This window comes from Centruroides vittatus, unplaced genomic scaffold (assembly GCF_030686945.1).
Source record: "Centruroides vittatus isolate TY-2023 unplaced genomic scaffold, ASM3068694v2 contig_799, whole genome shotgun sequence".
Taxonomy (NCBI): domain Eukaryota; kingdom Metazoa; phylum Arthropoda; class Arachnida; order Scorpiones; family Buthidae; genus Centruroides; species Centruroides vittatus.
In genome coordinates, this window is record NW_027122516.1 from 2,260,645 (window position 1) to 2,278,187 (window position 17,543).

General features: G+C 34.4%; 3 protein-coding genes across 3 annotated transcripts; all 3 read left to right on the plus strand.

Moving 5' to 3' along the window:
• Positions 1-7,541: 7,541 nt before the first annotated feature.
• On the plus strand, positions 7,542-14,147 carry LOC136981958 (uncharacterized). The gene is made up of 3 exons (XM_067278383.1): positions 7,542-7,623; positions 7,687-8,893; positions 12,993-14,147. The coding sequence occupies exons 2-3, from the start codon at positions 7,694-7,696 to the stop codon at positions 14,130-14,132; spliced, it is 2,340 nt and encodes a 779-aa protein (XP_067134484.1). The 5' UTR covers positions 7,542-7,623; positions 7,687-7,693; the 3' UTR covers positions 14,133-14,147.
• Positions 10,729-12,017, plus strand: LOC136981903 (intracellular coagulation inhibitor 1-like). The gene has a single exon (XM_067278290.1). It carries the CDS (start codon positions 10,765-10,767, stop codon positions 11,974-11,976), a length of 1,212 nt encoding a protein of 403 aa, XP_067134391.1. The 5' UTR covers positions 10,729-10,764; the 3' UTR covers positions 11,977-12,017.
• A 164-nt stretch (positions 14,148-14,311) lies between the features above and the next one.
• Positions 14,312-15,538, plus strand: LOC136981904 (intracellular coagulation inhibitor 1-like). Its single transcript, XM_067278291.1, has one exon. It carries the CDS (start codon positions 14,340-14,342, stop codon positions 15,504-15,506), a length of 1,167 nt encoding a protein of 388 aa, XP_067134392.1. The 5' UTR covers positions 14,312-14,339; the 3' UTR covers positions 15,507-15,538.
• The last annotated feature ends 2,005 nt before the right edge of the window (positions 15,539-17,543 follow it).

A 17,543-nucleotide genomic window follows, 5' to 3' on the forward strand; every position in this document is an offset into this window, starting at 1 on the left:
ATATTTTGAATTATTTAAACGAATTTCGGAAAATCGAAAATAAAATTTATTTTTTTATAAGAAATTTGCTTACATTCTTACAAGATAACAATAAAACAAAATTACCATAATTATAAAGCCAATTCCATGTTTAAATAATTAAAGTATTTATATTAAAAATAACATTTTTATCGAAAATAAAATAAATCCAAGCGTTTTTGATATACTTTAATACAAACATATAATAACTTATTTATTTGTTAAGAAATAAATCATTTGAAACATTTATAAAAGAATATAATATCTTTATAATGACGTAAACGAAACACAACGCCAACCCAGTCACGTGAACAGAACTTCCCCTACGTCATGACTAGTTTGACCAGTAACGTTTAAATCTCTGATTTAAAAGGACAAAGGAAATTCCAAACAAACTGTTATAATTTTAAAACTTTCTGTAATAAAATAAAAATTCCAATTTATTAACATTTTAAAATGAAAACTTATTAAATAAAATATATAAATAAAATTAATACGAATAAAGTTAAAAAAAAATTATAATATTGCTAAAAATCTTCAATTTATATATTATTAATATCTATCAATTAATTATATAAACTAATTATATCTATATATATAATCGAGAGAAGTTGATAATAATAATAATAATAATAATAATAATCAGTGCAGAGCCCAAACGGTCAGGAGTTGAAAGTTGAAATTTGATACACAGTTAGGGTACGTCACGAGGATGCACGCTAACAAGGGATTTTTCGAAATTCCTCCACACGGGGGAGAGGGACAGGATTAAGTCTTAACACTTCAATCAACAATGGAAGTGTTAAGAGAAAGCGGCGTGCAAGACGCAGATGAAGTTTTTTCGTTTTTGCGGGAAATCGAACATATTTTTAGACCCATCTAAAAATTCTCTAATTAGTCTGGAAACTGGGGTCCCAATTCTTGCATTCTGTGAAAACGGGTAAGGTTGACTATAACGTAATAATCTTCATTTTCGCTAAAACGGTTAGGAGTTGAAAGTTGAAATTCGGTACACAGGATACCAAATTTAAGTACCAAAGTGTTAAGTAACAATGGAGAACAAGAGAAAGCGACGTGCAAGATTTACGGGCGCTGGAGGAAAAAAAAAAGAAAAAGAGTACTATGTTAGAACATATTCGATTTTCAAATTTAAACAGATTACTTCGGTTTTTCTCGACCGTTCTTCTTTAGAACATTCGATGAAAATCGAAGGATATAATCAGAACACGTCGTGAAAATCGAACAATATTAGAACATTCGATTTTCAAATTCGACCTTTCTTTAGAAATACTTAGTTCGTTGATGAAATTACTCTTTTTTGTGTGACTATAATGTAATAATCTTAATCTTCGCTATCGTTACTTTTGCCCGAGCAACGCCGGGCCAATCTGCTAGTCTATATATATAATCGAGACGAGTTGATAATAATAATAATAATAATCAGCGCAGAGCCCAAACGGTTAGGAGTTGAAAGTTGAAATTTGGTACGCAGTTAGGGTATGTTACGAGAACGCACACTAAGAAGGGATTTTTCGAAATTTTTCCCCACGGGGGAGAGGGATAGGATTAAGTCTTAACACTTCCGTCAACAATGGAATTGTTACGTAACAATGGAAGTGTGAAGCAACAATGGAAGTGTGAAGTAATAATGGAAGTGTCAACAATGGAAGTGTTAACAATGGAAGTGTTACGTAACAATGAAAATGTTAAGAGCCCAAACGGTTAAGAGTTAAAAGTTGAAATTTGGTACATAGTTACGGTACGTCACAAAAACGCACACTAAGAAGGGTTTTTTTGAAATTTCTCCCCACGGGGAGAGGGACAGGATTGAGGCTTAACAGTTCCATCAACAATGGAAGTGTTAAGTATCAATAGAAGTGTTAAGTAACAATGGAGAACAAGAGAAAGCGACGTGCAAGATTCACGGGCGCTGGAGGAAAAAAAAAAAAAAAGTAATATGTTAGAACATATTTGATTTTCAAATTTAAACAGATTGATTCGGTTTTTCTCGACTTTTCTTCTTTAGAACATTCGATGAAAATCGAACAGTATTAGAACATTCGATTTTCAAATTCGACCTTTCTTTAGAAATACTTAGTCCGTTGATGAAATTACTCTTTTTCTTTTGTGACTATAACGTAATAATCTTAATCTTCGCTATCATTACTTTTGCCCGAGCAACGCCGGGCCTACCTGCTAGTATTATAATAAATCTAATGTATACGAAAGAATTTACGTAAATGTAAATATATACGTAAAGTGGCAGCACTGTCGATTCGATAGTTCTACAACAAAGAACTCTTAAAATAATAAATTAAAATTAAAATAATTTACGATAAATGTAATATACTAATACTTAAATATAGCAAAGAATTAATAGTATACTATCAAATAGTACATTAATTAGATTTAAAATTAAATTAAATTAGATAAAATTGCAATTATTTTACAAGTCATTAACGTAAGCGAGAATATACGAATTTTTTGTGAAAAAATACAAAATACAAGCATATAAAAATATACCAAATAAAATTACATATACAGTAGAGCGTCGGAAATCGGAATCAATTGGGGACTGGGGTTGTTCAGATTAGTGATTTGTTCCGATTACCGATTATGTACGAAAAAATATATTAACCTGTCCGATGTTAAAATTTTTCTCCGTTGCGTGTCGCTTCGTGTTGAATTTTCGTCGATTTTAAGCCTAACGAAAATTTTTATAATAATAATCGAGGCTATCGTATCGTTAAAAATTATTTCTTCATTTTGTACAAACAAAATAAATATATTGAAGAATATAGAAACATAAAAATTATACTTTAGAAGTAAATCTTGTATCAAAAACCTTCGATTCAGCATGACACAGTCCGACTGAAAATCGTTCCGATTACCGGCGATTCCGATTACCGGGGTTCCGATTAACGACTCTCTACTGTATTTGCATATTAGCATTATTTTTTTCATATTTCTATTATAAAAATTTGATTTTACATGATTTTTTTAAATACAGGTACTCCTCACTTTACGACCTATCCGCTTAACGACCACTCGTATTTACGACCAATCGAGTTTCGACCTGCAATTCGAGGAATCGCCTTTCTCAGCTTGAGTGTCGATCAGTGGCGAATGGTGACAGGCGCACTAAGCGTACTATAATAGGCTTGCGCGTACTATAATTGTCTTTTTATGAATAAATTTGAAGTTTGCTGCATAATTTGTATAATTTTACAACGATCCTATATTCCCGGCGCAAGCTCCTCGCTTATCGACCAATTCGCTTAAGGGCTGTTTCACACTGTCACCGACCGGTCCGACCCGACCGGTCCTATAATCGGACCGACTAGTAGTAAAAGAATTCACACTGAGTACGATTATGTCGGTGGCCGACTCGTAAGGACCAATCGGAACGTATCTTACAGGTCAGAACACTAGCCAATCGTGGTAAGTTTTTCAATTTAAACAGAAAACATGGCCGTTATTGAAAGGTTGTTTTGTGTACGCGTGTTCGCGGGCTAACGACACCATTTTAGCATTTTTAATGTCGCTTTCTCGTAAATGAAATGTATTATGGTGAATTAAAGTAATTCGTTTTGTTAATATCGATGAGTGCCTGCGTATTTCTTAATAAAGTTGTTCTTAAACGAAGCAAATAGACGGAAATAAAAAATCGTTCGGAACTTTTAAACGGTTGATCGTAAGTAATTTTTTTTTAATACCAATCGATTCAGCGTATCAAATTACATTTAGATATGTCTACGTCTATTCGTTAATATGAAGTTTAAGACTATTTTTTAGCTGGATACCTTTCGCTTTACTCTAACCAATTATTTTTTTCAATGTCGCCTTTATAATCGGCTCGCCGAATATCATAAAGCCATGGATATTTTCTGACTTCGTTTATTAAAGCTTCCGAGAAAACTTTACCTTCCGCCATTTTCTAACTTCGGATAAATCTAAACTCTGATTGGTTATAGCTTCGAAGCTCTCATTGGCTGTAGCTCACCGACTGCTCCGACGCGACTACAAATATTTAACTTTTTAAATCTGTCCGACTTGAACGACCAGTCGGTCGACCGACTGCTGTTGCCATGGCAATACGACTAGGAGTCGGACCGGTCGGCCCAGTCGGTCATAGTGTGAAACAGCCCTAACGACGTAGTCTTCGGAACGGAACTCGGTCGTAAAGTCCAGTACCTGTAATATAAGTAAGGTGACCAACTCCTTTACAATGAAAAGGAGAACACACATAAATTGAAGGAAAAAATATTGTAAATAAAAGAAACATTTTATTCATTGCAACAATAATACACTATAATAATCTCTACTGTATGTGTATGTGCCGTGTTATGTTTTGGTTAAGAAGTAAACAAAGCTACTTGCATGCAGCGCACTCCTCAAGGTCTCCTGTGCAGAGCACATGCGTTTCATAATCGCGTTTTGCTGCACTGTGCCCAGTGGCGTAGCTAGGGTGGGGCAAGTAGGGCACGTGCCCCGACCGCCTTTCAAAGAAGGGCGCGCAAAATTGCCAATTATTAAATTTAAAAATCAAAATAAATCAATTCATATCAAACAATCTCGTCCGCGACTCACGCGCTTCGCGAATGAGCGAGAGGGAATGAGTGGTGCGCGCAGGCGGTGCACTTGCTCGTTCGAATTCGACACTTCTCGCGCAATTGTTTATTTTGTTTACATGTGATTTTTGATTCTGATTTAAATACTCCCGAGCGAGCGAGCGTTATTGAAGCTACTTGATTTGTTATCTAATTGTCAGTGTCGGGATAGAATCGTCTGGACGTACGATTCCCACCTTTTCTTGTTTCTTTTTATTTTATTTCAGATTAGTCGACGCTGCAGAAGTCGGTTGGAAAACGACCAGTAGTTTTGAATCTACGATCGCTGATTGGCCGCGGATCATCGGACCATAGCCGGATCATCGGACCTACGACAGAGCTAGGTAGCGCTGATTAGTTAATCAAACTTAACTTCAATCCGTATAAAAGGTTAGAGTTTTGGCGGGAAAAGGAAAGTTGGCCAAACGGACTGTTTTATTTAGTGTATTTGTTTTTTATATTAAGATAATTTACGAAGGGGCGCAACTTTGATGCGTGCCCTAGGCGCCATTTTCGATTGCTACGCCCCTGACTGTGCCGAGCCTTGATGAACCGTCATGACAAATACAAACACATCACATCACATTACATGCAACGGATCGGCTCGGCATCAATCAAATATGGAGATTTACAGATTAGTCTTCAAATATCAAAAAGGAGGACATGTAGGAGGACACTTTTCGAGGGAGGATAGAACTAACAAAAGAAAGCCCGTCCTCCCTCCCTAAAGGAGGGCGGTTGGTCACCTTAATATAAGTAAATGTAATTAAACAAACTATTCTATTGGTTTGACATAGAAATTTTGCCTCAGTAGATTTTTTTCCTAATTTATTCCTATTAACATTAACTTTCTTCTGTATTTTTCATTTATATTTTGTTTCTGCTGCATATAGTATAATTGCAAAATTGTTTTATACATTAATTTTTTTTCATTTTTGCAATTATATTTTTTATTCCATAACATAAGAACTCACCTGCCACTGTTCCTCCTTCACATATTCTTTTTCTTGTATCTTTTATACTTATACCTTCTATTTGCACAGTTGAACTTTGATCTTAGAAGGTATCATTAATACCTATCTATTGTATTCTACAAATTGATATTAGGTGTTGTGAATGTGTGGTTTTTATAATGTTTTAAGTGTGAAACTTGTTTAACACATTTGTGGATGATGTGTGTTAAACAAATTTATAGTGAATCTAAACACAATAATTAGAATTTTGAAATAGCCATACCAGTAAAGAGGATGGGTGGATTAACAGGTTAAGACAACACAATATATAGACAATTTGCAAGAGAGTGCTGCTCTGGTGGATTTTCTATGGAAAACTGGCCCTATTTAGATGTTGAACATTTAAATTACTCTGGAAAACTCCAGCCCATTGGCCAGGCACTCCCGGCCAGTGTTAAGGGGTTTTATCCACTTGGCTCATTAAGGTTCCACGTATGACTATTAGCTGGGACCGACTTTCGAATGACATGATTCCCCAGACCGGGACACCAGTGTAGGGTTAGCCGATTTTAGTGAAAGAATGCCATGGCGGTCGAGCGGTTAAACCGGCTTGTGGGAGTGGACGGACTCACTGAGACGGGTTACCATCGAAAACCGTTTAATAAACATAGAAATTTCCTTACAATTTGCTCTGGTTTGATGAGGTAGAACCACACAAAGCGCGAGAATAATTGTCCACAAAAGAGTTCGACAAAAGTTCGTGTCTACGTGACTTGTAGTTCGACGTGGACGGCGAAATGTCCGTGGGCCCCGGGGCGTATGGTACGTCCTTCGGCTGCTTCTCTCCGGGCGAACCGACGATCTGGAGATAGCTAGAAGACAGCAATTGACGATGCTTCCTCCGGGTCCGAAAGGGGTCCTTTTTCCAATGTTTCGGGAGCACACACGACCAAGAGAGGAAACTCATGCATCCAAGAACCAAGAATCAAGTGTCCTTGAAAACGATGATATAATGTTTTTTCCCCCAAGTCGCCTCTCCATTGGTCTCTCATTGTCACCTGGTGCCAATTCGAAACCCGATGGAGGGCGCGGGAAAGGTCAACGTCGCGACTGAATATGATTCCCCTCTCGTCGAGTGTTTCTCGAATTCCTTCCTTTCCATTGTTTTAAATATTTCAAAAAAAACTTTCATTGTGCAATTTAGATCTTTAATTTCGTCCCTTTGTGTTGTAAAGGGAGATTTTTAAGATCTTGTTAACATCTCCATTCGGACCTCCCAGTCGACCCCGGTTCGGGTCCTCACACCAGCACTAGGAGCATTATGCTGCTGGACAGCAAAACCAAGGATTGAAGAGCTCACCAGTAGTCTTCCACACTTGGAAGACCTGATAAGGAAGATATATCTTCAGAGAATTTTCTGAGAAACTACTCCCTATTTAGGTGTTATACAGATGAAGAAAACTTGGAAAACTTCATGTCGCCAACCGTTGTTTAGGCGCAAACCCGCGACCAATTATCAGAATTCGGTGGTATTATAACTACAGGTAATTCATAAACAAAAATTTAAGTTTCGACAAATAAATTATTAAATTTATTATTTTCGTATCTTTAATTACACAATAACTTCAATAAGTATAACATTATCAATTCAGTACAAGTAACTTCTTAAAGATAGCAAATTTTCTAATCGAAGTACAGTTTTCATTCAACTGTTTTGAAATAAATTGTAAAATAAAGATTTCAATTATCTCTCTCTCTCTCTCTCACATAAAAATTCAAAATTATCAAGATTTATATATTCTAACAGTAAATTATAATTTTATATTCTCTGTGGCAAAATAAATGTTTCAAATATTACGCGATATCTGTTAGATGGCCTTGAATATAAACACATTTTGATGCCCTTCAATAACCTGAGAACTGAACATGTGGTGTATTTACCAAATTTAACTATCTTCAGACAAAATTAGATAAAAATCCATTATATAAACTACATATTTGCATTAATACTTCACTGTTTAACCGGGTCGCAATCGAACCAGGTAATTTTATCCATATTCAAAATCTTAATTCAATTCAATATCAATTTTTTCTTTTTTATTCAGGTTCAAAATGGCTCGCTGGTACTCGTTTCTGTCCATGCTACTTACGGTTTTTGCTGCACATGCATACACACCTGAATTTGTTATAGACACCGTTTCCATGGTTAACAATGTCATGTTCGGTTTCGATTTCTTCAGAAACATAAGCCAAGATCAGAAGAACGTCTTCATTTCTCCTCTAAGCATCTCTACTGCAATTAGCCAGGTTTTCATAGCAGCCAAAGGCCAAACCCGTGTAGAATTAGGCATGCCAGGTTATGTTCTTGTCGAGGCTTTGCACCTCGGTGTTCCTCAAGTGTACCACAGATTGTTCAATCATCTGAGAAGTAACGGTTCGGAATATACGCTCGAAATCGCTAATGCTCTGATTACTCAGGCTGATTATCCTATCCTGGGAGAATATAAGCAGACTTTACAGAGATACTACGATTCTCTGGTCAAAGAAGTGGACTTTGTTAGAGACAACACCGAAGCCGTACGAACAGTTAATAGATGGGTTTCTGAGAAAACGCATGGAAAAATAACAAAACTCGTCGACACATTGGATACCGCTACGCGCTTAGTCTTGCTAAATGCCGTTTACTTCAAGGGATTATGGGCTAGGCCTTTCAAAAGAGACAAAACCGTTCAGAAGCCATTTTACTACGATGGAGCAGAAAACACAATGCTTGCACCCATGATGACAATAAAGGATAATTTCCCATACTTGGACAATCCGCACAGGCGTTACAAGGTGCTGCAACTGCCCTACGATGGAAAGAACATCAGCATGTTGATTGTTCTCCCTTACGAAAGAGATGGTGTAGATAGGCTGAAGAGAGAATTGTCCAACAATATTTTCAAAAATTTCTTCACTCATTTTAGAAAAAGTGAGGTAAACGTCACGCTTCCTAAATTTAAATTTGAATATTCTCGCGAACTAAAAGAAGATTTAGAGCGATTTGGATTTAAAAGTTTATTCGGTCGGGATACCGATTTGTCTGGAATGACTGGAAGTAGAAATCTGTACGTGAATCGAGTGGTACACAAAGCCGTCATAGAGGTTAATGAGGAAGGAAGCGAAGCTGCTGGGGTAACTGGTGTAGTAATTGTACCAGTAAGCGCCATAGTGACCCCACGTGTTGAACAATTCTGTGCAGATCACCCCTTCCTGTTTTATATTGTAGATAATAGAAGCAAATTGATACTGTTTATGGGAAATGTTGACAAACCATAAATTGTCAACTAAGCTGTAAATTTAAAAAATGTCAATAAAATTAGATTTGTTTGTTGATTTAAATTGTAGAGTTAATTATTTACTAACATAAATGATAAAGTATGAGCCAAAATAGTTCTGTAAATTCTCTAGTATTTCTTTAAATAATTATATATATATATATATATATATATATATATATATTATATTAAAAGACTTGTAACAAGACGTATATAACCTAAAACTCGCACGCATGTTTTAAAGATGGATGAAAATAAGGCCAACTGAAATGGTTTTCTTCAACAGATGAATTACAATGCAACTTTTAGTTTGGTTTGTTTTAAGTTATTGCAACGCAACAGTTGGGCGATCTGCCTAGGGGGATGCCTTCCGGGAGGTCTTTTTAAGGGTAACCGGCCCCTATTCAGGCGTTACAGACGTGGAGAAAACCCGGAAAACTCCACGTGGCCAGCCTGTCCTGGTGAGACACGAACCCACGACCGAACTCCCAGTGTTCAGGGAACGAAACCGCTTGGCCACTGATTGCCCCTTTTAGTTGTAAATAACCCATCAATTTTATAATTTTCAGTTGTGTGTAGAAAGTCGGAATTCTTGTTTTTATTGTATAGGTAAAAAAATTGTAAGTAATAATATTAATTTAATAAGGAACTGTACTCTTTTTATGGTTAAATCTTCGTATGAATGTTCTTATAGCGTTACATAATTTTGTGGGGTGGTCTAGTGAGCAACATTACAGTGCGTTATAAGGAATGGAAATAGTGAAAATCTCATCATAAATCGATAGTAAATAGCGTTATATAATTTATGGAATTTCCTAGTCCACTTTTTTTTCTTTTTATTTACTCTTTCCGCTCTGTGAGCACTAAGAGAACTCTTTTTAATCGTGCCCACCATGGATTCGGCCGATGGCTGGATGGCCGAGCGGTCAATGTAGCAGTCTACCGCTCTGGGGGACTCGGAATCCAGTCGGGTCAAAAAATCCCCTGGAATTTTTCAGGGGCTGGTCCGGATATATCGAGTCCTGTCCCTCACCACCCAGCCGTCCAATTGTGGACCTGGCTGAACCCATAAGATTGCTGGAAGAGGCCCTCTTAGTGCCCACAGGGCGGAAAGTTAAAAAACAAAAACCATGGATTCAACCAAGCCCACAATGGGGCAGCCGGGTGGTAAAGAACGAGTTAATAATAACTTGTTTTGTTTATTTAATACTTTTTTTTTTATTTAACTAAATACGTTATATAATGTAATTAAATTCTCTAAATATTCGTAGTATTCGATATCTGGTCAATAATTTTATTCATTAAATTACATTTCTATTTAATTTCACATGAATCTAAACAGACGTTACAGTTTTATATTTATTTTTATTGCAGCTTCCCACCTACATACTCTTTACCTAGTTTGCCTTTATAACTAATTACATTAAATGGTAATTTTACTTTTCTAGCCACTATGACTATTGACACCAATTTAAACAAGGGCAATAGCGTAATGCTAATGATAATTTTTTTTAATATAAAATATAATTTATTTGTTACTATTTTAATTAAAATATTCCTTTAAAAAATTACACTTGGCCATTTACTTTAACTTGAGCCATAAAATTTAATTAGAACACTTGCAATTGTTTGGTGCAAGTGTTTTAAGCTTAGAAAATGTGCAATTTAATTTTAAAATTTTTAATAAAAACAATTTTCAATAATTATATTCATACTTCATCTGACACTTTCAAAGTTAGGACTGGTGACACTTGGGTTAATTGGTAATTTCGCAGCAATTATAACATTCACCGGCTGAATTGCCTCATAAACTGTCAGTTTACGAGACAATTCAGATTTATCTCGGCTGTATTCCCGTGTTTGATAATGAGGGAAATACATTTAACACTAACTGTGTTATGCATATCGGTAGCAACTTCTTCGACTCTAGACTTTTGCAAGACTAATCTCTCCAATTTAGCAACCGCCAACAACATATTTTCTGTTAATTTATATAGAAGAATGGCTAAAGAAATGGGAAATATATTGGTTTCCCCGGCTGGTTTATCAACGTCGCTAGCAATGTTGTATTTAGGAGCGAGAGGTCAAACTGCTAAAGAAATGGAGAACGTTCTAGGATATAAAAGAGCAGGAGTTAATTTGCAACATTTCCATTCGTCGTTTAAGCAATTAATTTTAAACCTACAAGCCACTGCCGAACGTAAATACGTGTTTAGAATGGCTAATGAACTTATGGTACAGTCCGGTTTTCATATTTCGCAACAATATAATGACGACTTGGAGTTTTACTATGAAACATCACTGAAGAAGGTCAATTTCTCAAGAAATCCAGATGAAATTCTGCGTGAAATTAACTCGTGGGTGGCTAGAAATACTAACAATAAGATCTCGACCTTTTTAACAACACGTCCTTCACCTTTTACAAAGTTACTTATGCTAAATGCTATTTATTTTAAAGGATCTTGGCAGAATCCTTTTGCACAGAATTTAATTCTCTCTGTACCTTTCTACAATAATGGCAATGAAGCGTCCGATAAGAACGTTAAAATGATGATTCTGCATCATAATGTACCTTATGTAAAATATGCAAAGATGGAAGCTGTTAAACTTTCTTACTATGGAGGCGATATTAGCATGTTAATATTATTGCCCAATGAATTAGATGGACTTGGAGATTTAGAGCAGCAACTTTCACTTGCAGATATCACAAAAATTCTTAAAAATATGAAAGAAACCATGATAAAAATTTCGTTACCGAGTTTCAAGCTTGAATATTCTACAGAAATGAAAGAATTTTTGAATGGATTAGGTATGAACAGTGTCTTTGGTGAAGATTCTTCCAATTTATCCGGCATATGTGGAGAAAGTTCAAAGTTATTTGTATCAAAAATCTACCAAAAAGTAGTTGTGAACGTAAACCAGAACGGGACAGAGGCTGCTTTTGTAACGGATTTAGAATACGAACCTAGATCAGCTGCTACTGTAAGAAATTTTCGTGTTGATCATCCCTTTCTATTCTTCATAATTAACGAGAAGAATAGAATGATTCTCTTTGTAGGTAGAGTTAATGAATTGTAATTTAAATTGAATGTAAAAATAAAGAGATTCTACCCATATAATCGTATTTTGAAACCTCGTTTACCTTATCTGGGTCACGGATATATAGGATACCGGTAAGCCTATTTATAAAAGCTATAAATTAAAAACGCTTTCTGCTTGATATATTCGATCTTCGCGCCCTTATAAAGGTAAGTTTCGTTCTATTAAACTCTACTAATAAAATATCTGATAATTTTGCACTGTTTTACACTAATACAACATAATACAATAAGTTTTAAAATTTTCTATTTAAAAAATAAAATGGGTAATACGCTATTTTTTCATCTCTTAATCTTAAATTATGTTTTAACAAATTTTATATTAAAGGAAAATTAAGCACTACATAGAATTTTTTTTTAAATTTCAAACCCATTATAGTGTATAAAGGTTGGCCCAAAAGTCAGTTAACTGGTCTTATTGTATCTTCAATTGATACTAGAAAATTCAAAGCTACCCAAATCAAATCCTCTATTCACAATAAGCAATTTACGAAACTATTCGAGTAACGTTCTTGGTTACGAGCCGCACGCATATACGGGGTATCCCACAAGTCTAGAACCATAGGAGTTATGTTAATCTTTGTTTATTCCTTTGCGGGTAAAGCATGGCACTGAATAAGGAGGAATGAATTCAACATATTTTAATGGCAAGGAACCGCAGCCAGCGTGAATTTGCCGAAGAGTTTAACAGGTTGCATTCAGACTGCTTAGGGTGATTGGAGGAAAACTCCTTGACAACTTCGCACTGACTGCAAATCCTCCCTATCAAAATAATTTGAATTCCTCTTTACTAGCGCCATGCTTTACCTGCAACGTAATTCCTACGGTTCCAGTCTTATGGAACATCCTGTATATATTTATAAGATAAAAGTGAAATAATTCACTACTTTTTAAAGTTCTAAAGTAGAATACTACATATTAATGCATTAAATAAATGGATATTGCATGTTTACAATCCTTAAAGTCAAATTTATTCATATTAATTATTTTCTTTAGATGTTTCGAGCCGAGATTCCCTGCATTCTCCTGTTTATATTGTTTAATGTGGAATTTTTAGAAGGAAGAGAATCTGCATTATCCTATTCAAACAACATTTTAGCTTTAAACATTTATAAAAATTTATTAGTAAAAAGAAACGTGTGTTTCTCACCTTTCAGTATTAATACGTGCTTGGCAATGCTTTACTTTGGTACTAATGGAAAAACTGCCGAAGAAATTCATACGTTAATGAATTATAAAGAAATCGGAAATTTGCAAGAGACTTATCGTCGTATGTTGATGAAACTAAAACGATCTGATGCTAATCTAACAAATGCCATATTTTATCAAGAGGACTATAACCTTTCTAATAAATACAGAAGTATTATGAAGAGAGTTTTCAATGCTGAGATAGTATCCATGGATTTTCGCATGGAAAAATCAGATAATTACATCAATAAATGGATACAGAATGTTACAAATCATAAAATTAAAAGCATTATGCAAGATTCGCCAACTAATGAAACATTGCTGCTGCTTTTGAACGCGTTTTACTTCAGAGGAACGTGGCGATTTCCATTCAGCACTCGTTCCACCAAAAGGAGACATTTTTATAATGAAAACAATTCAACTTCATACGTCTATACGATGAAATTAAAGGAAAAATTGCCATTTTATCGCAGCAAACAATATAACTTATCAATTTTAGAGTTACCAATTAGCAACAACAGAACAAGTATGATGATCATTCTACCAGATAAGAAATTCGATTTAACAGAAGAGAAACTAAAACACTTCATCGAAAATATGGCACCGACTGATGTTGAAGTTTATCTACCCAGATTCAAAATTGAAATGACGTGCCAGTTACAGGATATTCTGAAACGTTTAGGTGTGAGGAAGATTTTTACCACATCTGCAGATTTAAGCAATATCACTACAGATTCTGGGCTATTTGTTTCTGATATGCTTCACAAAACCGTTCTCGAAGTTAACGAATCAGGAATAGAAGCTTCTAGCATATCTGCCGTACAAATTGTTGGCAAAAACATCGTTTTTATTGAGCATATCTTCAATGCTAATCGTCCTTTCGTCTTTATCGTTTTAGATAAACCTACAAATATCATTTTGCTAATGGGAAACGTAAAAACTTTATAGTGATATTCTCTATTGCTCTCTGCCTCTTCATACTTGATAACCCAAATAGATAAAAACGTGAATTTAAACATCTGTAAAATAAGATATAAAAATTAAGAAATTTTTCATATTCCTCCTTTACCTATTCTACAAGCAGCAACGTAAGTCACCTTTATACATAATTTAAAATACTTTAAATTTTCTTGAAAATTAACTTTATCCTACAGGATGAAGTCTATGAGTTTCAGCATATTGTTAGCTTTGGCTACAGTTGCATATTCATATCCTTCAAGTTTAGTACCAGCCCTAAATGATTATTCTCTAAAAGTTCACAGAACTTTGATAGTTGAAGAAACAAATGTCATTACGTCTCCTTTAAGTTACTCTTCTCAGCTGAATTTATTATATTTAGGAGCAAGAAACCAAACAGCGCAACAATTACGCCATTCACTAGGATATGATTCGTCCAAAGTTCCAGAGTTTCAAGTACATTCATTCTGGAAACAGCTATTAACTAGAATACTTCATCTACACAATAATAGATACATAAAAATGGTAAACGTTGCTATTGTGAGATCAGACTTCCCTGTTAAAGAAAGTTACAAAAGAAATGTAAAACAGCATTATAATGCTTCAGTAATAAAATATAATGTCTTTGAAAGTCAAGAAAATATGAGGTCTGTTAATAACTTTGTACATAGGGACACTAATGGAAGAGCACCACCTGTTCTGTTAGCACCACTTGATGCTTACACTCGCTTAGCCTTATTAAACAGTGCATATTTTGCCACACAATGGAAATTCAAATTTCAAAAGGTACAACGAGGTTCTTTCTATAACAGAGGTCTAAAACCTCATCCATCATACTTGCCATTTCTGAAAATAAATGGAAGCTTCCCTTATGCTAATTTAAAAGTCCATGATGTGTCAGTTAAAGCAGTTGAGTTATCGTGTGAAGAAAACATCTCAGTCTTATTCCTTCTACCAAATTCGTCGATGGAAGGCCTCATTAAACTAGAACAACGTCTTACTGATAAATCTCTAAACAAAATTCTGGACAGCATGAGAAATTCAACTGTTGGAGTTGAAATTCCTAAATTTAAACTGCAACCGGGCATAGATTTAATGTGGAAGTTACAATTTCTAGGTGTTCAGGATTCTTTCAATATGGCTGCTAATCTGAAAAATATCAGTGAGAAGAATGGATTGTTTGTAACTAAAGTTTTGCACAAGATGATTTTGGATGTAGATGATTATGGTCAAAGACCAACTCAAGTAGTTTATAGAATAGAAAATAAGTTTGTAGCCAACAAACCATTCTTATTCTATGTTCGAGACTCTGTAACAGGAATGATACTGTTTATGGGAAGAATTGTAAGTCTTGCTTCTAAATAAAATTTTATTCTGCATTGTTTATGTTAAATAAATTTGTAATTTATTTTGTATAATTCTTCAATTGTTATGATATAATAATTTTGAATATTACCATAGATACTAATTGGTCATATTAATCACAATAATACAACATTCAGAAATTAATTACAATATACTGAATTTTAAATAATATGGACCAATATTTAATTTAAACATAATAGTCACATTAAAATATAAAAATAATATTAAAATGTAAAAATTTTATTAAAATTCAAAAGATATTAATAAATATAAGGAACAATAAAGCAAATTACTTTATAAATTAAAATTTTCTTCTTATTTCCTTTTCATGTTCAAGAGTACAGCTGGGCTGGATTTAGACTTGTGGTCCTAAGCAGTAATGTAATTATAACAGAAATTTCCCCTTCACCAAATAATAATACATGTAAGAACCTAACCTGCAGCTTTAGCTTACATACAAATATAGCCCTGGGTAGAGATGTCCGATCATTCTACTCTATTCAGGGACATTTCCTCTTCTCTTAATCCTCATTCCACGATATAAGTAATAAACGGTATAAAATGTCCATCATATGCCAAGATTCAAAGTCATCCATTTCTCTTAATAATGTCATTATACAGGAAGTCCATAAAGTTTCCCAAATCAAACTTGTGGGAAAATTATTGTGCGCGAATCAGTGACACGGTGTTGCAGTTTTGTACGTCACATGCCATATTGCCAGGGAGACAACGGAAATGATGAAGAGACTGCATAATTTCCCCAAATTTGTGGTACATCCCCAAGTTTTTTCTGTGGGGATTCTCAAAGCACAGAGTGCAAAGAAATAATCCACAAACTGAAACATCACATTACAGAAGCAATTTGCTTGATCACACCTTAGATTAATTAAATTAAAAATCATCACTGACTAAAAAGAGCATGAATCAACAATCAGATTAAGGTACAACCAATCTCTGTGCTTTATCCATTGTAACAAATATAAATGTACAGTACCATTGATAAAAATAATGTAAAAATACTAGCTAGAGGAAAAAATATCCATTTACGAAATTTTAAGAGCATATAATGATGACGAATAATAATAAAACACTGATAAATTTGAATAGAGAAATGGAGATGACGTTTGGGATTACATCATCTTTATTAATAAGTGTTGTATACGTGACTAGAAGTGTTGTATACTTATTTATAATTGTGTACTTTTTAAACACTTTTTTTAACCTAAAGTGGGACGTGCAGCATATGAAATGCATAGCATTAAAGGTCTAGAAAAAAGTTGATTCTCTGGTCTCGGTCTTTAGTGAAAAAACGGTTATAATAGACATAACATAAATTACATGTTATTAGCCAACATAGTGTTTTTTAAAAATACAAGAAACAAATTTTACTAGAAAAAACCATTCCATAGATAAAATACTTTTAGAAACCAATAAAATTGAAATAAAAAAGCATAAGACATAAGAGAATTTGTAAAATATATTAGTGAAATTTTAACCGCTAACTATAAAGATCTTACACCAGTGTGATAATGGATACTGTGATAAACTTTGGAAAGAATTTAATTTTTTTTCTTGATTTTTGGGCTGCAATTTGAAAAAATTGTAGACCAATAAAAATTTCCACTGTCATCCGTCCATCTGTCTGTCCTTAATCTCGAGAATGGAGTTAGATAGACGAACAACGATACCAGATATGGAAACCTTAGGGCAGGAGGCCCCCATTAACTATATAATGGGCGGGCAAGCAGGAGTTCAATGGGAGCCAAAATGTAGGTTTTGCGAAATGCATGGGAGCTGCAGTTCTGTACTGTCATGGAGGATAGTATGGTAAGACGCACAATTTTATTATATAATATAAATATAATATAAAATAAATATTGAATTTTTTTTAATAAACATATTTTCACAAATTGTGGAAATAAAATTGTAAAAATAATAAAAAACAGAAATGAACACTTTCAGCAAGAGCCGCATTTGCCCATGTCTGCTATATAACTTCTGATGCAAACCGGAAGTCACGTTTTCCCCTGTAATCTG